Source organism: Marmota monax, unplaced genomic scaffold, assembly GCF_021218885.2.
Source record: "Marmota monax isolate L192 unplaced genomic scaffold, Marmota_monax_Labrador192_F-V1.1 WCK01_AAM20220418_F8-fsc00100, whole genome shotgun sequence".
NCBI lineage: Eukaryota > Metazoa > Chordata > Mammalia > Rodentia > Sciuridae > Marmota > Marmota monax.
This window is the reverse complement of record NW_026693872.1, coordinates 6,855,455-6,878,797: the sequence shown is the minus strand read 5'-3', so window position 1 is coordinate 6,878,797 and position 23,343 is coordinate 6,855,455. Positions and strand designations below refer to the sequence as shown.

The 23,343-nt window shown below is 42.9% G+C and overlaps 1 protein-coding gene and 1 long non-coding RNA gene across 2 annotated transcripts; both read right to left on the bottom strand.

Annotated features, from left to right (window-relative positions):
* Positions 1-13,321: 13,321 nt before the first annotated feature.
* LOC124105456 (uncharacterized) lies at positions 13,322-18,951 on the bottom strand. The gene is made up of 3 exons (XR_006855730.2): positions 14,905-18,951; positions 14,414-14,555; positions 13,322-13,873 (listed from the first exon to the last, which is right to left on the bottom strand). It is a non-coding gene; the product is annotated as an uncharacterized LOC124105456 (long non-coding RNA).
* A 1,905-nt stretch (positions 18,952-20,856) lies between these two features.
* LOC131424875 (palmitoyltransferase ZDHHC19-like) lies at positions 20,857-22,720 on the bottom strand. Its single transcript, XM_058585052.1, has 2 exons — positions 22,068-22,720; positions 20,857-21,305 (listed from the first exon to the last, which is right to left on the bottom strand). The coding sequence occupies exons 1-2, from the start codon at positions 22,278-22,280 to the stop codon at positions 21,132-21,134; spliced, it is 387 nt and encodes a 128-aa protein (XP_058441035.1). The 5' UTR covers positions 22,281-22,720; the 3' UTR covers positions 20,857-21,131.
* Positions 22,721-23,343: the final 623 nt, after the last annotated feature.

Below are 23,343 nucleotides of genomic sequence, written 5' to 3'. Positions count from 1 at the left end.
TTCTTCATCAATTGTAGACAAACTTGCATTCTTCATCTATCTTTCTATTCCCCTGATTTTCTGGAACTCTAGTCCTTCCTGTGTCCTCATTCTTTTGTGCATGGTGTGTGTTCTCCTCAGCTTCAATGTAGCTGTGTGTTTTGCAAAACTCCTTTCATCCTACCTTATGAAAGAGTTCCTCCAAAGCTTGCGTTGTTTACTTCTCCATGCAAATTGAAAATAGCAGCTCAGTACCCATCTTATATTAAAGCTTGGGAGTTTCCCACACTTCTGAATAAAAATACTAACTTAAATTTACATGACACACAGGACCTGAGTTTTTATTTCTCAAGGGACAATTTTTCACCCTGAGCCCAGGCAGACACAGACATGCTTCCTTGTCACCCAGCTGTACCAGTGCACAGGATCTTTCCTAATCTATATTCTCCCTGGGAGTGTGACCTCCAGCATAGCAGCTAAAAGGTCTAGTTACAGCTGACTTCCCTCTACAGGGCCCAGGACTCTTCTCCTGCTACTGTGTGGGTATGAAGCCCTACCCCTGGGTTTCAGGAGCTGTGATATCATGACCATCATACGCTCCTCCAGCATCAATCTCTCCCAGCAGCTCCTCCCACCTTCTCCAGGAATAGGCAGATCTCAGTCATGTCTGGAACAGCTATCAATTACCTCCTTGCTTGTGGTGCTGGTGTTCTTCCTTTCTGGCTTATGCACATGTCCATTTGTTAGAGTCTGTAAACAAGTCAAGATGGCGCCTGGCGTTTTGCAGAGGGAGAGGTTTGTGAAGTAACGCCAGCGAGCCATTAAGTGTGGAGATTCCTTATTGGTTGACTGCTGTATCTAGTTTATGTTAATTAAGATAAGCTGTGTGGAATGTATATATACCCCTCCTGTCCTACAATAAATGGCTTCCACTCCTGCTGTATCAATGTACACAAGTTGTTCGTCACCCCCCGGTTATTTTGCTGCAGCTGGACTGCGGCATCCATTTATTTTTAATAACTCTGGTAATGTCGTATCCAGGTATGTGCTGCAGAAGAATTTATGTTATTCACCATTTCCCATGGTCCTTTTTCTCCCTGGGCCTTATGGCAATTCATATCACCACTCTAGCTTCTGTCTTTCCAGGACATGTTTGACAAACACAAGTTACTATTCCTTATGAGAACTGTAGGGGTGTAGGCTGGTGGAGAATCTCACAGATACTTAAAAAACACATGAATGGTTAATTTTGGTGGCTCTCATGGTTACTCTAGTTGAACCGGATGTCGAATACATCTCTTTTCTCTTCCGATTTTTCCACTCGATTCCCCTTCTATGATTCTGGTTAAAGAATCATGTGGATTGTGGCTCTTTTACTGAGTCATTTAACATCCATTGATAAAATAGCCAAGGATGATATCAGTAGAGAGATTCTCATTCAATCCCAATATTTTCAGAGGGAACAGAAGGTCAAGAGGTTGTAATGAAATACTTTAGGCCACACTGGTGGGGCTGACCTTCACCAGAAATGAGGAGCTCTTTTTGGCCCCTGACTTCAGTAGATTAGGTTTTGGATGAACAGTTGTGCCCTTTCATTCTTTATCATGATGTACCCAAGTTCATTGTATATTCAACAGGGCAAAAATCCCTGTACTCCTACAACATTTGACTCCCACTGTATGAGGGACTCATGCATTGTTGCTATCCCCTAGTATCTGATGAGGACTGAAGGCAGCATTTCTTATTCTGGAGAGCTTTAGGAGGCCCTGTTCTGTGTGAAATATGTCAGGGATTGGGAGAAGTGACAAGCCACTTTAAAAAGAAGAGGGCTTAAACCTCTCCTCATGGGGCTGGAGGGCTTGTTAATGAGCCGATGCCTCCCATTTCTCCTAAAAATATCCATCTTCTGCTGGGCAGCAAGTGGACTGTTGTTAGAGTTATGGAAGTAGTTGACAGGGGCAGGGGTCACTGAAAGTAGAAAAAAATTGCAAAATGTTCAGTGATCATGTGACTTCCAAAGTGAGCCTGTTGCAAGGTTACTCCAAGCCAGGCTGGGGTCACCCACAGCTTGGTCCCAGTATGAAGCAACCTCATGACATTAGGAAGGTTTTTCTTCCTCTCTCTCTTTCCAGAACAAATGGGATATACAGTACTCAGATGGGGTGCTGCTATCAGCAGAAACTGTGGTACCTCTGCAGTGAGGGCCTCCCAGAGCATCTCCAATCTTGCTTGCTGCCAACTTTACAAAGCTGCTTGTAAGATATAAGAGCTATATAAAATTTTTTAAAGAATACAAAATTTTAACAATCCGGAGTCAACAAAGAAAATGTAACTTTAATAATAGAATTTGAAAAGTTATTAGCATACCAAAAGAATATTCATCAGAATGTTGCTCCCTGTTAGACTGCTCCATCATATCTGCACAGGAGAGATAAATACTGAGCTAACTCATCAGTCCTCAAGATGAAGAGCAGATGTGTCCTCATAATTACCCTGGTACTTAGGAGATCCAACCTGGAATGAAAGTGTGGCAGCTGCATAATCAACTCTGAGGGTTCAATGTCCTTAAATCCACTCCCTCTGTTAAGCTGAAAGGCAGGCCACTATAATTTGAATAAGATGGAAGTCATTTGATATTGTTAAGTTCCTTACAACACATGGAATTAAAGAATCATAAAATCTCAAGGTTGGAAGGGAACTTAAAGGTCATTTATCCCATCTGATTAGTGATCTCCTTCATCAATCCCTGCCAATGGCCCTACCAGCTCAGCCTCACCAGCTTCAGTGACAGGGCCCACCCCTCCTCCCAGCAGGCTGGAGGGATAACCTGATGCTCACCAGACCACAGTTTCTCATACATCAGTCTTTAGGGATTTGCTAACTTCATTTAGCCTAATAGGCTCTAATGCCTTCCATTTCCCTGAAAATGCCATGATTTTGTTATTTTTTAGTGCTGAGTAATATTCCATTGTGTATAAATGCCACATTTTTTTATCCATTCATCTATTGACCATCATCTAGGTTGGTTCCACAGTCTAGCTATTGTGAATTGTGCTATGAACATTGATGTAGCTATATCCCTGTAGTATGCTCTTTTTAGGTCTTTGGGGAATAGTCTGAGAACGAGAATAGCTGGGTTGAATGGTGGTTCCATTCCCAGCTTTCCAAGGAATCTCCATACAGCTTCCCAAATTGGCCTCACCAATTTGTAGTCCCACCAGCAATGTACAAGTGTACCCTTTTCCCCCCATCCTCACCAGTACTTGTTGTTTGACTTCATAATGGCTGCCATTCTTATTGGAGTGAGATGGTATTTTAGAGTGGTTTCAATTTGCATTTCTCTGATTGCTAAAGATGGTGAGCATTTTTTTGTGTATTTGTTGATTGACTGTATATCCTTCTCTGAGAAGTGTCTGTTCAGATTCTTGGCCCATTTGTTGATTGGGTTATTTGTTTTCTTATTGTTTAATTTTTTGGGTTCTTTGTATGCTATTGATATTAGGGCTCTATCTGAAGTGTGAGGGGGTATTTGTTCCCAGGATGTAGGTTCCCTATTTACCTCTCTTATTGTTTCTCTTTTAGATTGAGTGTGTTCCATTTGTTGATCCTTGATTTTAACTCTTGTGCTATAGGTGTCCTATTAAGGAATTTGGAGCCCAACCACAGGAGATAGAGATTAGAGCCAACTTTTTCTTCTATCAGATGCAGAGTCTCTGTTTTGATATCAAGCTCCTTGATCCATTTTGAGTTAGCTTTTTTGCATGGCAAGAGAAAGGGATTCAGTTTCATTTTGTTGCATATGGATTTCCAGTTCTCCTAGCATAATTTGTTGAAGATGCTATCCTTTCTTTATTGCATGCTTTTAGCACCTTTGTCTAATATAAGGTACTTGTAATTTTGTGGATTGGTCTCTGTGTCCTCTATTCTGTACCATTGGTCTACCCACCTGTTTTGGTACCAGTACCATGCTGTTTTTGTTACTATTGCTCTGTAGTATAGTTTAAAGTCTGGTATCGCTATACCGCCTGTTTCACTCTTCCTGCTTAGAATTGCTTTTGCTATTCTGGGTCTTTTATTTTTCCAGATGAATTTCATGATTGCTTTTTCTATTTCTGCAAGAAATGCCATTGGGATTTTGACTGGCATTGCATTAAACCTATAGAGTACTTTTGGTAATATTGCCATTTTAATGATGTTAGTTCTGCCTATCCATGAACAGGGTATATCTTTCCATCTTCGAAGATCTTCTATTTCTCTCTTTAGGGTTCTGTAGTTTTCATTATATAGGTCTTTCACCTCTTTTGTTAGGTTGATTCCCAAGTATTTTAATTTTTTTTTTTTGAGGGTAGTGTGAATGGCGTGGTTGTCCTCATTTCCATTTCAGAGGATTTGTCACAGATATATAGGAATGCCTTTGATTTATTCATGTTGTTTTTATATCCTGCCACTTTGCTGAATTCATTTACTAGCTCTAGAAGTTTCTTGGTAGAACCTTTTGGGTCTGCTATTTATAGGATCATGTCACCCGCAAATACTGCTAATTTTAAGTTCTTCCTCTCCTATCTTTATGCCTTTAATTTCTTTATTCTATCTAATTGCTCTGGCCAGTGTTTCGAGAACTATGTTGAACAGAAGTGGTGAGAGAGGGATCCCTGTCTTGTTCCAGACGTTAGAGGGAATGCCTTCAATTTTTTTCTATTTAGAATGATGCTAGCCTGAGGCTTAGTATAGATTTCTTTTACAATGTTGAGGTAAGTTCCTGTAATCCCTAGTTTTTCTAGTGTTTTGAACATAAAGGGATGCTGTACTTTGTTGAATGCTTTTTCTGCATCTATCAAGATGATCACATGGTTCTTATCTTTAAGTATATTGATGTGGTGAATAACATTTATTGATTTCCATATACTGAACCAGCCTTGAACCTCAGGGATGAATCCTACTTGATCATGGTGCACAATCTTTTTGGTATGTATTTGTATCCAATTTGCTAGAATTTTATTGAGCATTTTTGCATCTAAGTTCATTAGAGATATTGGTCTGTAGTTTTCTTTCTTTGAAGTGTCTTTGTCTGGTTTCAGAATCAGGGTGATGTTGGCCTCGTAGAATGAATTTGGAAGTATTCCCTCTTTTTCTATTTCCTGAAATAACTTAAAAAGTATTGGCATTAGTTCTTCTTTAAAGGTTTTGTAAAATTCTGCTGTATAACCATCCGATCCTGGGCTTTTCTTGGTTGGTAGTCTTTTGATGGCTTCTTCTATTTCCTTTATTGATATTGGTCTGTTTAAGTTGTGTGTATCCTCCTGACTCAATCTGGGCAAATCATATGACTTAAGAAATTTATTGATGTCTTCACTATCTTCTATTTTATTGGAATATAAGTTTTCAAAATAATTTCTAATTATCTTCTGTATTTTTGTAGGGTCTGTTGTGATATTGCCTTTTTCTTTGCGTATGCTAGTAATTTGAGTTCTCTCTCTTTTTCTCTTTGTTAGCATGGTTAAGGGTCTGTCAATCTTATTTATTTTTTCAAAGAACCAACTTTTAGTTTTGTCATTTTTTTCAATTGTTTCTTTTGTTTCAATTTCATTTATTTCAGCTCTGATTTTAATTATTTCTTGCCTTCTACTACATTTGCTGTTGTTTTGCTCTTCTTTTTCTACAGTTTTGAGATGGAGTGTGAGATCATTTATTGTTTTTTTTTCTTTGAGGAATGAACTCCAAGCAATGAATTTTCCTCTTAGAACTGCTTTCATTGTGTCCCATAGATTCTGATATGTTGTGTCTGTGTTTTCATTTATCTCTAAGAATTTTTTTGATTTCCTCCTTTATGTCTTCTGTAACCCATTGATCACTCAGTAACATATTGTTCATTCTCCAAGTGATGTAGGATTTTCCCTTCCTTCTTTTATCGTTGATTTCCAGTTTCATTCCATTGTGATCCAATAACATACATGGTATTATCTCCACTCCTTTGTAATTTCTAAGAGTTGTCCTATGGCATAATATATGATCTATTTTTGAAAAGAATCCATGTGCTGCTAAAAAAAAAGTATATCCGCTTGATGATGGTTGATATATTCTATATAAGTCGGTTAAGTCTAGGTTATTAATTGTGTTATTGTATTCTATAGTTTCTTTATTCAACTTTTGTTTGTAAGATCTGTCCAATGGTGAGAGAGGTGTGTTGAAGTCACCTATAATTATTGTGTTGTGGTTTATTTGACTCTTGAACTTGAGGAGAGTTTGTTTTATGAATGTAGCAGCACCATTGTTTGGTGCATAAATATTGATAATTGTTATGTCTTGTTGGTGAATGGTTCCCTTTAACAGTATATAGTGTCCTTCTTTATCCCTTTTGATTGACTTAGGCTGGAAGTCATTTTTATTCCATATGAGAATGGCCACCCCTGCTTGCTTCCGAGGACCATGTGAATGGTATGATTTTTCCCAACCTTTCACCTTCAGCCTGTGTATGTCTTTTCCTATCAGATGAGTCTCCTGAAGGCAGCATATTGTTGCATCTGTTTTTTAAATCCAGGTTGCCAGCCTATGTCACTTTATTATTGTGTTTAAGCCATTAACATTTAGGGTTATATTGATATTTGGTTTGTACTTCCGGTCATGTTTGTTTGTTTGTTTATTTATTTATTTTTAATTTGGTTTGTTTTTCCCTCTTTGATTAGTTCACCCCCCCTTACTGACATACTTCCCACTGTTGGTTTTGGTGGTTGTTTTTCATTTCCTCTTCATGAATTATTTTCCCCAAATGCTTTGCAGTGCTGTTTTCTAGCTGTGAATTCTTTTAACTTTTGTTTATTGTGAATGATACTTATTTCTTTGTCAAACTGAAGCTTAATTTTGCTGGATACAAGATTCCTGGTTGGCACCCATTATATTTCAGTGTTTGAAATACGTTGATACATGATCTTATCGCTTTCAGCGTCTGTGATGAAAAATCACCCATTAACCTAATAGGTTTACCCCTAAATGTAATCTGCCTCCTTTCTCTTGTAGCTTTTAATATTCTCTCCTTGTTCTGTATGTTGCATATCTTCATAATAATGTATCTGGGATTTGGTCTATTGTGGTTTTGTATGCTCCGCGTCCTGTAGACTTCTAGGATTTGGACATCCATTTCATTTTTCATGTCTGGAAAGTTTTCTAAAATTATTTCATTTAACAGATTGCTCATTCCTTTGGTTTGGACTTCTATACCTTCCTCTATCCCATGGACTCTTAAGTTTGTTTTTTTCACAATAACCCATATCTCTTGGATGTTTTGCTCATGGTTTCTTACCAGCCTTTCTGAGTTGACTAGACTCTGTTCGAGTTGATATATTTTGTCTTCCTTGTCTGATGTTCTGACTTCTACTTGATCTACTCTACTAGTAATACTCTCATTTGAGTTTTCAATTTGGTTTATCGTTTCCTTCATTTCTAGGATTATTTTTTGATTTTTTTATAACCTCTATCTCCTGGTAGAGTTGTTCTTTTGCTTCTTGAATTTGTTTATGTAATTCATTGTCAAAGTGTTCTTTCATTGTTTGCATTTGCTGTCTAATGACCTCTTTAAGATTCCATTCCATTTGAGTCAGGTATGCCTTGAGTTCTATGTCTGACCATTTTTCTGATGCCTCTAGGTTCTCCTGTAGACTTAGGCTGTCCTGCATTATTTGTAATCCTTTTTTTTCCTTGTTTTTTTTTCATTATGCTCAAATAATTTTCCACCTCTGTTTGATTGCAGTGTTAATATTTACTCCTATAAATTTGTTTTGGTTTTGTATATCTCCAGGATCTCTCCTTTGTGAGGGAAGACTATGTCTAAAGATGTTGGGTTTTATTGTACTTTAAAGCAAATTCATTTCTTTCATAAAAGGCATACAGATTCTGAAGGTGTATAGTGATCTCTGGTTTCGTCTAAGGACTTTATGTTTAGGTCAGGTTATGTGATGGTATGGGGGTTGGTATATCTTAGCAACCTTGGAATATTGCTCTACTGAAGGGAGATACTAACAGGAGAATGGACTGGAGTATTTGAGTGTAGCTAGGGACTTGGGAGCAATATAGACCACCTCGGAACATTCACCAATAGGCATTTAGTAAATTACATATATTAGATGTTGTAATGCTTGGAAGGAAACCTAGGGGAAGGGGAAGGAAGAAGTCACAAAAGAGGAAGAGAGAAAGAAAAATAGGAATAATAAAAGAAAAGGGGAAAAATGAAAAGAAAAAAAGATAAATGCAGTCTTAGAATTCAATCGTCTTCTCTTCCAGTAGGTGGAGCTGTGCCCTCTGGGCCAAGCTACTGCCTTCAATATGCAGGAAATACAATCCCTGTGAGGCGGCTCCTCTTCCCCATTGGGCAACTCTCCAATCCTGGTTGCCCAGTGACTTTCTTGGTCTCCAGCTCTCCCCCCCCCGCACCCCTCCACATCTCCTACCAGCCAGGACCCCCTCACCAGTGGTGTTCTCCACAGAACTAGCTACACTCCAAGCCTGCAGTCCCCTGGGTGCCCTGTTCTCTTAAATGACTGGGCACTCTCTGTTTGCCATTCACCCAGACACCAAGGTTGTGGAGCATGGGGGCTGGGGGCCGTCAGCTTATTTTGCCTGATTCCCTCGGGTAGCCACACCCCAGGGAGCTGGCAAAAAAGTCCTCCTCAGCTGTCAGCACTGGTGGGAGGGAAAGTTGGAGGTCTGGTGCCCCTCCTGTTTCCATTGGCTCCAATAATCATTCTCATGGAGAGCTGGGGAGAGATTTTAGAGATTTCCCAGCTATATGGGGAGGGATGGCTGAGGGTCGCCTGTGGTCGCCAATTTCGCTGTAGAGCGATCCCATCTGCCAAACTCTGATGACGATAGTTCTCTGCCATGGTGGATACTGGTCTCCTTGCTGGGGTGACTGATGGTAAGGGTGGGTCTGGTCTACCTCTCTTAAATCCTACCTCAACTCTCAGTCTGCTGGCCCATGGAGGCTCGGTTGGCACCACCTCAAATGATCCAAAGTTATTTTTCTCTACTCCACTCAAGGGTCTCTGTAGCGCTGAGTCGCGGCGGGTCTCCAATCAACCAGCCAGTACCTCCGCATGCAGGGTGGCCTGGATTCACCTGTGCCCAAGCACACTGTGGCCTCTGAGAAACTCAAACTGCTCACTTAGGCACCACCTCAGGCCAACTTTGCTGGACGCTCCTGAGCAGGCATCATCCAGTCATTCTGTAGTCTCTCTTTGCCAGCGTAGCTGAGGAGGTCACAGGATTGCTCCCTCCCCACCCACTGCCATGTTCTTCCTCCCCAGGATCTCTTTTTTAAAAACAGATCAAAATTATGGTATTTGCCAGTAAATGGACTGTAATGGAGAAGATCATGCCAAGTGAAAAAATCTAAACATAAAAATTCAAAAGTCAAATGATTTCTGTCAAATGCAGAAGATGGAGTGAAATAAAGAAAAAGGGGGAGGAATGGATAGGATAACATAAAGAACCAATCACATATAAATGTATACATGTTAATGTTTTCAGTGTATTTATTGCAAACATGTTCTCAGTTTTGTTGTTTACCTTTTAATTTTGTGTAAAATTTTGAATGCAAAATGTTTTTTTATGTGATCAGATCTATTAATCATTTTATTGGCATCATCTAAGTTTACTTGCATTTCCCTCACCTTCAAGCTGATAAGTATTAGGTATATTGTTTCTTTTTTCTTTCAGTTCTTTAATCTATCTGAAGTTAATGTCAGGTAAGATGAGATAACAGTGTAATCCATGTGTGTTCCCCATGGTTTCAATCAATGTTTCCAGCATCACTTATCAAATAGATTTCATTTCAGGATTCATGACCAACACTTAAACAGACATGGACTTCTCCATATACACTAAGATCTGTGGAGTGGACACTGGAAGGTGCCTCCCAGATTCCCCTCCAGTATGAAGAATTTACCCACCCAGCAGCTGGAGTGTGGATGGGAGACAGCCGCAAATCTGGGTCCTGCCTCCCCTCCTTCCAGGGACAGATTATATCCAAGGAGTGGTTACTACAGGCATACAGGCCCAGCCACTGTACCCCAAAGAAGGACAATTTTGAAGTGCCTCATGATTTTGGGGTTTCCTGAGATTTGTTGTGCCCCTACCTCAGGTGACTCCCCTCTGCTCAGTCTTGCATCTTCCCATCCCATTCCATTCCTTCCATGGGTGTTTATTCCCAAATAATTCCTTCTAAACATTCTGCATATTGATTTCTAGTGTCTGTATGTGGATATTTTATTTCATTAATCTATTGATATTAGCACCATGTATTTTGAATTTTTTTTGTATTTTTCAAATACAAAAAGCTTTTTGAATTCTTGGTTGTTATCATCTGAATCCATAGAGTTATGATGTTATATAGTAAACAAAATCCCATACAAGCACTGGTGCCATACGTAAGTGGTAAAGCACTTGCCTAGCACATGTGAGGTAGAACCTGGGTTGGGTCTCCAGTACCACATTAAACCCCCCCCCACACACACACACACACATATGTACAAATCATAACACAAAAACATTCATTTGTGAACACAAACATCTTTCATTTAAAACTTGCATCTTGAGCCAAGCATGGTGGCATAGGCCTGTGATCCCATCTACTCAGTGGCTCAGACAGGAAGACCACAAGTTGGAGGCTAGACAGAACAGTATAGTCAAACTCCATCTCAAAAATGAAAGCAAGGGGCTGGAGCTGGAGCTCAGTGGCAGAGCACTGCCTAGATCATGTGAGGCACTGAGTTTGATCATCAGCACCTCATTTAAAAAATAAATAAAATAAAGGTATTGTGTCCATCTACAATTTCAAAATATATAAAAAATATTTTTGAAAGCAAATTTAAAATAAGCCAATCCCAGAAAACCAAAGGCTAAATGTTCCCTCTGATATACAGATGCTAACACACAATAAGAGGGGTAAGGGAGGGAAGGGAGGGAGAATGGGAATAGGAAAGACTGTGAAATGAATTGGACATGACTTTCCGATGTTCACATATAAACACACCACCAGTGAAACTACACATCATGTACAACTACCAGAATGGGGAGTTATACACCATGTACGTATAGTATGTCAAAATATACTCTACTGTAGCGTAAATCTAAAAAATGCAAAATATTAATAACAAAGAAACAATGCAAAATAATAACACACTAGCATCTTCCTTTCCCACCAATCTCAGCTACAACATAAAACATTTTTGCAATGACAACTTATTACAAAGTGAAATTCTTGCAAGAGGAAGTATTTCATAAGTCAATAGAACTGATACTATACTAGAATTGCACTTAAATTCTTAAAAACCAATAATGTAAAAGAATCTAGTCTAAAACAGCTAAAAGAAGTAAAGGGGAAAATAAACAAGGTAGACAAGCTAGTAGGCTCTTCTAAAGAAAAGTATGGATTCTCTAGTAAATTCTACCAAAACTTTAAATAGACACATCTCCTTCTCAAACTCTACCAAGATAGTATCTTTGTATCTGGGACCTGGTCAGTCAAGAAGTAGAAGAGAAAGGAACAATTCCTAACCTACTTTACAGGACCAATATTACTCTGATACCAAAGCCAAACAAAGACATCACAGAGGAAAACAAAAATTAATATCCTTTATGAGTATTAAATACAAAAATCTTTTTTAAAAATCCTAACAACTGAGGGCTGGGATTGTGGCTCAGCAGTAGTGCTTGCCTAGCATGTGTGAGGCCCTGGGCTCGATCCTCAGCACCACATAAAAATAAATTAATGAAATAAAGGTAGTTGTCCAACTACAACTATAGAATAAATCTTTTAAAAAAAATAACAACCTAAATTCAGCAGCATATTAAATATATTATGTATCATTGACTATGGAATTAATCCCAGAAATGCAAAAATGATTCAACATTTATAAGTATAGAGTATAGCTGGGAATGGTGGCATATGTCTATAATTCCATCAACTCTGGAGGCTGAGACAGGAAGATCATAATTTTGAGGCTAGGCTCACCAACTTAGTCAGGTTCTCAACAACTTAATGAGACCCGGACTCAATAAAAAATAAATAGGACTGGGGACAAATCTCAGGATAAATCATCTCCTGGTAAATCCCTAGTACATCCCCCCCAAAAAAAAATGTTGTATAGGTGATAGTCTGAGACATCATCACCAAACTGGGAACTGGGGAGATGGCCAAGATGACTGCAACATCATGCAGGATCACCTTGGTGGTGCTCTTGTAATGAATGCAAGATACATCTCCGACCGAGTCTCATCAGATCATTGTAAGAATCAAAAATAATGGTAATCACACTTGTGATTGGGGAAAAAAGCACTCCAGACCTTATAACTCAGGCTGGGGTGGAAGAGTATGAAAACAGAAATAAGATAGTTGCCACACAAAGGAATTGAAGTTTGCTAGCAGTTTACACTGAAATTTGGAACACCGTTTTCCTAAGATAAAAATGGTCTCTGCAGTTAACTACTATGTGTTGAAAGGTTTTATATTATAATGCCCATTCTTATCATATACTATGTAGTTAATTTAAAGAGTAATTTCCCCCCCACCACCACAGTTTCTTAAAGATAGTATCTTTGCATCTGGGACCTGGTCAGTCAAGCTATAAACACTAAAACTTGGAGAAAATGTCAATTTGTAGTACACCACATTAATAGTGGAGGAAAAATATCATACATGATCATTTGGTGCAGAAAAAGCATTTGACAAAATCTAATACATTTTCAGAATTAAAAAAGACACACACACACACACACACACACACACACACAGTTGAAAGGTAACTTCCTCAACCTTATGAAGGACATTTATGAAAAACCTTATATTTATTAAAAACTATAGCTACAGAAATTAAGCAAAAAAATATTTAATATCCATCTGAGAAAAAAAGAAGGAAAAACTATTTGCAGGTGGCAAGATCTTGCATATAGAAAACCGTAAGATAGTCATGGCAGTTAACTCCTGTAACTTGGGAGGCTATCAGGGAGGCTGAGAAAGGGGGCCACAAGTTGGAGGACAGCCTGGCCAATTTAGTGAGAGCATGTCTGAAAATAAAAATGGGCTGGGGATGGAACTCAGGGGTGAAGGGCTTGCCTACCATGCATAAAGCCCTGGGTTTGATTTAAACCCCGGTACCACACAAAATCAATATCTCTCTCTCTCTCTCTCTCTCTCTCTCTCTCTCTCTCTCTCTCCCTCTCTCTCTCCCCTCTCTCTCTCTCTCTCACACACACACACACACAAACACACACACACTCCTAAAGAATACACACATGTCTCTCTCTCTCTCTCTCTCTCTCTCTCTCTCTCACACACACACACACACACACACACACACAAACACACACACACACTCCTAAATAATACACACATGTGCACACACAATTATAACTACTACTAATAAATAAGTTCCATTTCTATATTTTGGAGTAGTTGAGGTGCATTGGGTATTTTCCAGGTTGGTCAATTTTCTCTCCTCTCATCTGCAGCCCTTGCCAGGAAGTCAGACAGGTCAGTCACTGTAATTATTACTGTTGCCATATTTTAAGGATGAGAGAAATTCTAAGTGTCTTCCCAAGGTCAAAAAGCCAAATAGTGTTGGTTCCTGAGCTTGAGTCTCCAGAGAGAAAGGATCTTCCCTTCCAGGAGGGCTCTGACCAGACCCTCATAGCCTCACCACACACACAGGAAACTTGCTTCTCTGAACGTAGAACAAACAGACAGAGAAGTGATAAAAACCAACAAAAAATATATTTTATAAGAAATACATACCTGTGGGGTCATGGCAGCCCTAACAGGGGACTCAGTGAGGGCTCAGGCCTGAGAGACCTTGATGTAGGGCTCACAACCAGGCATCACAGGGTGGGATGTTGCAGCACTGGCCTGATGTGAAGATAAACACAGAGTCAGGACATGGGGGCTCTCCCTAACCTCTACCCCACTGCTCACAGTCAAGTCGCTCATCTCCTGGAGGCAGGAAAAAAAGAGGACTGGCACCACAAGTCACTGCAAGGGCCCTTGGGGGGCACTGGGGGTTACCCACCCAACTGCACTCCTAATACTACACTCCATCTGATTCATATGGGACTGAGAAAAAATTTCCAATTAAAAAAAATAATTTATTTTAAAACATTAGAAGCTACTGGACTAATCTCAGACCTCATTAATGGCTGAGGAAGGTAAGGAACTGTCCCAGGCCAACCAGATAGTTAGCAGTGCAGCATTTTTCATTTGTCTATCCAGGGAAAACTGGGTGTGCTCTGAAGCCCTGTGACTTGGCCCTACATCCTCCAGGTCCATAATCCCACTCCTTAGGCTCCAAGGGCTTCAGCTTCACAGCCAGCCCGATATTGGGGGCTTCCCCCAACACATGTGCAAGCACAAACTCCCATGTTTCAAAGCTCAACCGATGATACTCCTTACCTTGTGTAAGGGTGCAGAATTGCCAAACCTTGGGAGGGCCTGAGTTGCACACCTGGGCCCAAGGAGGTCTTTAAGATGTTATGTTGGCCCCCAGGTGGTGCCCTGCTCCACCTGAAGGCACACAGAAGCCTCTGACATGTACCTGGGAAGCAACAGGCCAAATGCAAGGAGTCACTGCCCACCTTGGCCTGGTGTCCCTGAGCACTCTCACCCCTCAGCTGGGAAGGCACAGAGCCCAGGGCTCTCATCCAGGAGCCTTATCCAGGCTGCAATTCCCCTCTACCACATTTCATGGGGCAAGAACCTAAAACACCAAGGAAGAATAAAATTCCCAGAAACTCCCAGAGTGCCCTGGAGAAAATCCCAAAGCAAAGGAACAGGAAGTGTTAGGGCCTGGGAGCTGGGGACAGGGACCAGGGAAATAGAGCCAGCTTCATCCCACACCACCAGCCCCAGGGTCCACCACTTGAGCCCTTGGTTTACCAACTCACTTGGGTCCCAAGGGTGCACAGAGAATGATGAAACAGTTTCTTCTGCAGCCTGCATCATATGGGTTATCATGCTGGAGGGAGATGAGGAAGGGAAGAGGAGCTCAGAATCAGCAGGACTGGGCAAGGCCATCTCCCAGTGACCCTCGCTAAGTTGGCCAGTTAAGACAGGGCTCAACATGGGCTCATGGCAAGGCTCCAAGAGTAACCAGGGCCTCCTGCCTTCCCAGGCTCCAAGGAAGAGTGACCTCCCTCGACCCACTTGTGAGCAGCTCTCCCCAGACAGTGCTGACCCAGCACTCACCTCTCCTGCCTTCTCAGGGCTCCTCATCCCCTTGTGCTTCCCTTTGCAGGATCCTTGCTCTGCCTCCATTGGCCACACCTGTCCTCTAACCTAATCCTTCCAGGTACCTTTTAAGATCTTTCTAGTGCTCTTTTGCTCAACTGATCCAAAGATGGTGTCACCACCCTGCTCCCACTTTACTCTTTTATCTCTCGATTTTTTCTAAAAATCTACTTCACTGACTTTAACTATCTGGGTGACTAGTAGCAGCAAGGGATGCCCAAACATATTTTCCTAGTCAAAAATAAGATTTTCCAGGAAAATCTGAGCTGAAGAACTTCAGTACACAAAGCAGGGAAGGTCAACCTCAAAAGTCATGTCCTTACCTGGACACGGACTGTCTTCTCCTCTACCTTATTATACTTTCTCTTTCCCTTGAGTTCATCCATCACCCTCGACCCCTCCTCCTTCCAGACCAGGTGGAGTTTCAATCCAACTTCATGAGATTTAGGTAGCAAATATTCTGTTATAATGGCAAGTGGCCCAGCAGCACTTCTATCCACCTCTATCCAGCACCTCTATCCAACACTCGTCTCCACTGAAGGAAAGATGATTCCACATCAGAACCGCTCTGGAATATGTCCAAAAAACAATAGGAATCATTATCCTCTATGAGGTTCTGCCTCCTCTATGGTGTTCACAGCACTTAAGAAATGAATATACCATCAGGTGCAGTGGTGCACACAGAATCCCAGGGATTTGGGATTCTGAGGCTGAAGGATCGCAAGTTCAAGGCCAGCCTCAAAAGCTTAGCAAGGCCCTCAACAATTTTTCTTTAATCTTTAAAAATTCATGTAATGGCATTGAGTTTTCCCACACACACAGATAATTTAAAGAGAGAAAAGAAATGCCTGCTATATAGTGACAGCAGCAGGGTAAAATGAAGTTTCACTTTTATTTATTATGAAAACTAATAATTTCTGATAGAAATCAGTACCTTGCTGTTTTAAATTTTTATCCACAATCATGCCAATCTGCTTTCCTCCTTCATCTTTTAAAAAAAGAGATTATACATCAAGTCACTCCTGAGGAGGGCCCTCAAAAATTTAGTGACACCCTATCTCAAAAAAATATATATATAGCAAGGATTAGGGATGCAGCTTTGGTGGTAAAGCACCCCTTGGTTCAATCCCTAGTACCAGAAGAAATAAATTAATATCAGAGTATTAAAAAGTTGCAGAATTTTTAAATTTAGAGAAAGAATGTTTGATTAGATATATATCATACATAAGAAATATTGATTGTACATAAGGTATACAAAATGCTTAATGAATGATAATTAATAAATTTCTAAGAACTTAGCAGTAAATTTGAATACCTTCCTCTCCCAACATGGAACACTATCACACACAACTGGAATCCAACAGCTCTGAGGCACCCAGACCAGCCTCTCCCACTGGCTCCACACCTGGGGCTCTTGCTCCAATTGTGTGTCTCAAACACCCTCACACTCCACAGGACCAAAATCCAGCAGCATCTTCTTCTTGCCCCATCATCTGACCAACTTCCTGCTGCCTTTCCTTCTCCCCTTATCCTGGGGGATCAGGGCACCAGGCTTCTCTCTGTTCCTTTCTCTCTTTCCTTCTATCCCCAAATGTTGATTCTTCTGTTTGTGGCTTCACTCATTGATTCAGATGTCTTCTCTTTGTGTGCTGGTGATTGAAGAATTCAGGGCCTTGCACATGCTAAGCACACACTCTACCACTGAGATGCACCCCCATCAGAAATATTTCAGGGCATCAAAAATGCTTCTGTCCAACCAGGCATGGTGGCACACACCTGTAATCCCAGTGAATTGGGACACTGAGGCAGGTTTGAGACCAGCCTCAGCAAATTGGCGAGACCCTGATTTACAATAAAATGTAGCAGGGACTGGGGATGTAGCTCAGTGGTAAAGTGCCCCAGGGTTCATTACCAAGTAGCAAAAAATAAAACCCAGTCACTGCACTGGGGATGGAAAGCACCCTGCAAACAGCATGGCCAGCCTACTTTCAGTGGTGAGGGCAGCTGCAACACATGGCCCTGAGCACCATGGGGAGTGGACAGGGTAGAGCATAGAGAGGGTATCATGGGAACCATCTAGGCAACCCAGCTCACAGCACCCAGGCACGTGAAGAGGAGAAGCCCAGAGAGTTAAGAGCTGAGACAGCTACTTCTGGTTTCAGAGGCTGTGTCCAATCCTGAAAGAGTAGTCTGAAGATGTCTGCTGGCTTTGGCCATTAATGAGAGCATCATCCTGACAGCAAGGGCTGGGCAGACCTGGGCAAGGAAGTGAAGGGTGAGCTAGTGAACAAGGTCAACTCTTTCAGGAAATAAGGCCCAGAAGGTATAACAGGTGGAGTGGAGGCCTGGGGTGCTAAGGGTGGGATTTGTATGGCTTTTAAGAAGAGGCACAGACATGTGTAGATGACCATGGGAAGGAATGGTAGTAATAGTAACAGCAGCACATAGGGCACTTCTTGGTACCAGCCACTGTTCTATGTGGTTTACATGAATTAACCCACAATTCCCTGTTTTACACCTAGGGAAATTGAGTGACCAGGGGCTAAGTAGCATACCCAAGGTCTCCCTGCTGGTCAGTTCTACAGCTGGGAGTTGAACTTATGTGGTCTTCACCAGACTCTTTGCCACCAACCACCAAACAAGTGACTCCAGGAGGAGTTGTAGTAATGGAATGGAGTATGGTAGGAGTAAAAGTTGGAGCATGGGATCAGTGCCTGAAATAGGTGCTGCGGTAATGGAAAGGAGCCCTGTCTGAAGAATCCCAGAGTGCAGACTGCATTTAGGTTCCTTGAGACTTGGGGACCCTTGACTTGGAGGGCCTCACTCTGAGCAGATGAGAAAGGGCAATGGCGTATGGCCGGACCTGGGGCTGGAAGAACCACAGGATGGGGGAAGGGTAAAATCTGCCAGGCAAACTCAATGGTGATACTAGAAGCTGGAGAGAGGAGAAGACAGGCAGACCACAGGGCTGAGGAATAAGGGCCAAGCACAGGAGTCACAGGTGGGAGGGAAGCACATATGGCAGTGGTGGGCTGGTGACTAAAAGGATGGGAGGTGATGAGCAGACAGGTTCCTCTGTCTGTTCAGCTGTCTCGGGGTCTTCAGCTTCCCCTCCCCCACTGATGCTGCCCACCAGTCTTCCTGAAAGAGCCTTTAGTTAAGTGATTGCCATACTAAAGGAATCCCATGGCAGAGATGCCTACTCCTATCATTCCTAGTCAAAGCTCAAAGAAAAAGCAATAAAGACACACAGATGGGGAAGAAAGCAATGAAACTGTTCCTCACACAGGACATGAGGTTCCATTAAGAGTGAACAACAACGAATGCTGGGGAAGAAGCGCAGTGGTCCGGCACCCGGTCTCAATCCCCAGTGCTGGAAAAACAGCAACACTAAGGACTCCTGCTCTTTGGAAGATGCTATGAAGAAAATGAAATGACAAGCCATGAATTGCAAGAAAATATTTGCAAAACATAGATGTGAATCCTGTATACAGAACTCCTGAAACACAATAAGAAAACAACACTTTTTTCTTTAAATGGGCAAAAGACTGGAGCAAAGAGTTTACCAACAATATACCCATGCCTGAGAAGACATGAAAATATGCTGAACATTTTTAGTCATTAGGAAAATACAGACTGGAGCCCTAGTGAGGTACCATTACTCATTTATTAGACAGGCTACAATTTGAAAAGAAGAAAGAATAGTAACAAATGACAGTGTCAAAGCTAACTTTCTGAGGCTTTGAACTTGCCACCCTCTTGCCTTTGCCTCCCAAGCCACTGAGAGTACAGGCACGGTCTACTGTGCCCAGCCAGGTTGTGGAGCAACTGGAATTCTCATTCATTGCTCGTAGAAAGTAGAAACGGTACAGTTGTTTCCTAAAAAGTCCCACATATGTTTACCTTATGACTCAGCAATGCCACCCTTAACAATTTATCCAACAGAAATGTAAACTTATGTCCACATGTCTGTGCACCAATGGTTATTTTAGCGGCTTTATTTGTAACTGCCCAAAACTGGCTGGGCACAGTAGACCGTGCCTGTACTCTCAGTGGCTTGGTAGGCAAAGGCAAGAGGGTGGCAAGTTCAAAGCCTCAGAAAATTAGTAAGTTAGTAACTTAACAAGGCCTTAAGCAACTTAGTAAGACCCTTTCTCAAAATTTTTTAAATTTTTCAAAAAGAAAACATAAGGGTGCGGGTGGTGGTGGTGGTGGTGGAGGGGTCAGGGAATGTTGCTCAGTGGTTAAGCACATCGGGGATCAATTTTTGGTACAAAAACAAAACAAAATAGACCAACAAAAACACTGCCAAAACTAGATGCAAAGTAAAAATCCTTCAATTGGTGAATGTATAAATAATCTGTAGGGAAATACAATACTACACAGAAACAAAAGACAATAAACTACTGATATGAGCAACTACATAGATGAATCTCAAATGTATTGTGCTCAGTGAATGAAGCCACACTAGAAAGCCCACAACACCATTTATGCATGATTCTGGAAAGAGAAACACCAGCAAGGACTTAGGGAGAGAATGTGACAACAAGAGATGAAAGGATTTTCTGGGGTAATGAAACTGGTTAACCTTGATCTTGGTGGAGAGTACAGGATGTCATTTGTCAAAATCCCTAACTAGAGACTAAAAAGGGTGAATTTTACTATTTGTAATTACCCTCAATTATTGACATTTTTACAAAATTTTACCATGGCTCCCAGGTTTCCACTACTTGAAAACTACATTCCACACTTGACATTCTGGGTCTTTCTAATCTTGACCGACTTGGAGTAAATGTCATACCACCTTGTGCTTGAACTGGATCTGCTTCTTCATCATTCTGTTAATACCCTACTTTCAGGTTTCTGGGCCTTTCTGCAAAATTGTACCTCCACCAGTCAATGCCCTCCTGTCTCCTCTCCAAAAGCACACAGGACACAGAGAGTGGCATGTTCTACTCTACAGCATGGGCTTCACCAAAACCCCAGTCTCTTCCAGTCTGTTACACCACTCAGGACTGACCCTTCTTCTCAGTGTTCCTGGGAGTCTCCCGGTGTTATTCTGATTGCAGGTTGCTGATCAACACAAGTGCATGACATACTTACTCATCTCTACACCCATCCCTCAAGTAACTGCCACCTAGCACACAGTAGGCTTTCAATGCAATGCACCCAGAGGGAGAATGGCCACCAATGCTCCAGGGTATAGAGATATCTGAGTTGCATCTTCAGAGGTGGGTCTCGAAGGACTCATGAAGCAACATCAGGGCCAAGGGCAGTGAGAAAGCACACAAAGTGCCTAATTGCAGAGGTACAAGATGCCTCCACACAGTCAAGGACACACGCACTCAGACCACTTACCTGGTCCTCATAGGGTTGCCTGGCTATGCCCATGACCACTCCATTGAAGAACAACTGCAGGATGAGGGGTAGCAGGAGGGCCCCAGCAGGTACAGCCACTAGGATGCTGTGCACAGGCTAAGAAGTGAAGCCATGGAATAGCTCTTCCCTGGCCCCGCTTTTCTACCCAACTCCTTCCTCCCTCCCTCCCACCCCAGCTAGCATCACCCACACACTCTCCCTCCCTGGACTGGACAGTCAGTCCAGTACACCCAAGTGAAACCTTACTCCACCACACTGTCCACCCACATGTCCCTTTTCAACTTTTATTACCCTATTCTGTGGCTCCCCTAGATTCTTAACTCCACAGGCATCCTACCCGGCCCATGTCACTGACCCCACTGGCCTTCCACATCTCCTTCACATTCCGCCCAAGTGATTTCTCCCTCTAGCCCTGCCCTTGGTCTCCTCTGTCCCTCCTTGGCTGTTTGCCCCTCCCTCCCCACCACACCAGCTCTTCTCAGGGTGGGCCCTTGGGACTGTGTGGCTATGTCATGGTATAGTCCAGGAATGCCATGTGCCTCCTCTGCATGATGAAAACCACGCAGGTGGACAGCACAGCACCCAGGTGGAGGCACAGGCACAGGAGGAGTAGCAGGTAGAGCCGGATGTTTCGGTGCCACACACAGTTATTCACCCACCTGCAATGGTGGTCGAACTCCTAGGGGAGAGGAGGCAGGGCTGAGGATCTGTCTGGATTGACCTCCATCACCCCCGAATCCTGAGGCATCCCCCAATTCAGCCCTCTAGGCCGCCTGCTCTTGGCCCTACACACAGGTTCCAATCTCAGGGAGAACCTGGCATTTCCATGGTAAGAGCACATTTAGCCCCACAACTCATCAGTTCACCTGTCCTGAGTGAGGTCTTGTCTCTCAAGACCTGCCTGGTATCACTTGGAGCAGGATAGAACATCTCTGGGCCTCTATTTTCTCAGACACTGGATAAGGATGAAAAAACACCCTTGCCCAACCAGCCATCTGCACTTGTGAAACCGAGCAGGGTGTGCACATCAGAGAAAGGCACTCAGAATCCAGGAAACCTTCCAACTGGGACACTCAGACCAAGACCAGCAAAGATCCCCAGGACATGGCAGCAGTCAGCCTAAAGGACTGGGGATCTACTATCAACAACCCAGGGGAGGGGACAGTCACTGCTTTTCCTCCCCCTGACTCCACAAGGCTCAGCACAGTTGTGATGCCCTTTGCATATCAACACCTGTGCAAACAAGTCCAGCCTCCCTGGACAGGTGCAGACACACAGGTGATGACATATATAAGTGACCAACAGTGGCTGAGAGCCACTTGAAGCACTCTGGGAACATGGTCTGATACCCCCACCAGGCCCACTCATGATGTGAGGTTCCTGGTCCTGGCCAGGTGCCCGGAGATAGGTTGGTGAGTGGACAGGGAGGAGGAGCACTCACCTCCACACAGATGTCACAGCTTTTGCAGTGGATGGTTCGTGGCAGGCGGTGAAAATAACAGGTGGGACACCACGGCATGTGGTACAACCTGCCATTCACTGGTGCCATGTAGGGAGCCTCAGGGTCCTGCTCGAAGGCGCCTGGCAGGGAAAGAGGTTTAGGCAGTGAAGGAGGCCCTTGTATCACTCTGCTGCTCAGGGCAACCCATAGCATCACTGGGCAACAAGAAGATGGGGAGGAGGTGGGCAGGGGAATCCCGGTCCCTGTTGAGCAAACTGACCACTCAGATGAACAGGCAGTCAGAGAGAAGGACTTTCCAGCCACAAGAGCTCTACTTGGAGCTCCCCGCTTTGGAATTGTGATCAGTGCTTGGAGTCATGTGTGAAATGGGAAGGAGAAAGAGTGAAGTGTGCGGTTTTTGAAGAGCCTGTTGGCCTCTTGTGCCAGTCTTCCCAGGCCTCTCTTCTAAAGCAACTGGGAAACCTCCAAGGATTCTGTTTTTTCACAATTCAATGGCTTGGGAAATGAAGTGCCAGGGCCCAAGTAATGATGACAGGGTAAGAAGGGATCCTGAGGCCACAGGGGGGCTCATCCCTTTAGAAATGATCCCCGTAGGCACCAGACTTTGGGGTGCCACCTTCCTCTCCCACAGGTCTGAGGCTTTACCTCTGTGTAAGATGCCTGGGTCTGAAGCATTCATAGAAATGAGGCTGTACATAGTGGCCAAAGGAAAGCCCCACTCTCCATCTTGAGCAAGTGCTCGGCATCTGAAATCAGGGCCAGACTCAGTTCTAGTCTGGGGCAACCCGGAGCCCCCATGAGGCCCAGCTCACCTGAGATCAGACTCACACTCCTTAAGGGCAGATCTGAATATCCAGGCTAGAGACAGACCCCATTCCCTCACCAAATGTCACCAGCATTACCAGCCTCCCATAGTTCCCTGATAGGCTCCCCACATCTCTGTGATTCTCACTAAATATCTTCCTTCCCTCCTGGCCTCCCTCTACTTCCCTGCCTCTGCACTCTCACTGTCTATTTCCCATCTGTCTTTTGGTGAGAAACCTGACAGCTGGCATGGAGACTCACGGAAACGTGAAGAACACTAGGCTTAGAGAGACCAGTGCTGCCATAGTCAAACAAGCCCAAAGGCTTGAGAAAAGCCAGGATCTGGCTGGGGGTGCAGGTGGGGACCAGAAAGCATTTGAGATATTCATGCTGAGTCTGCTTTCAAACAAATGAGAGCCAACCGCTCCTTCTCCTGGCTTGGCTCCCAGAT

Bases quoted from the DNA above. Each gene is read 5' to 3' on its own strand.
- LOC131424875 (XM_058585052.1), bottom strand. From the start codon at position 22,280: ATGCTATGGGTTGCCCTGAGCAGCAGAGTGATACAAGGGCCTCCTTCA. The intron at 21,306-22,067 runs GTGAGTGCTCCT...CCTCTCCCCTAG, and splicing joins GCTGTGACATCTGTGTGGAG to GAGTTCGACCACCATTGCAG.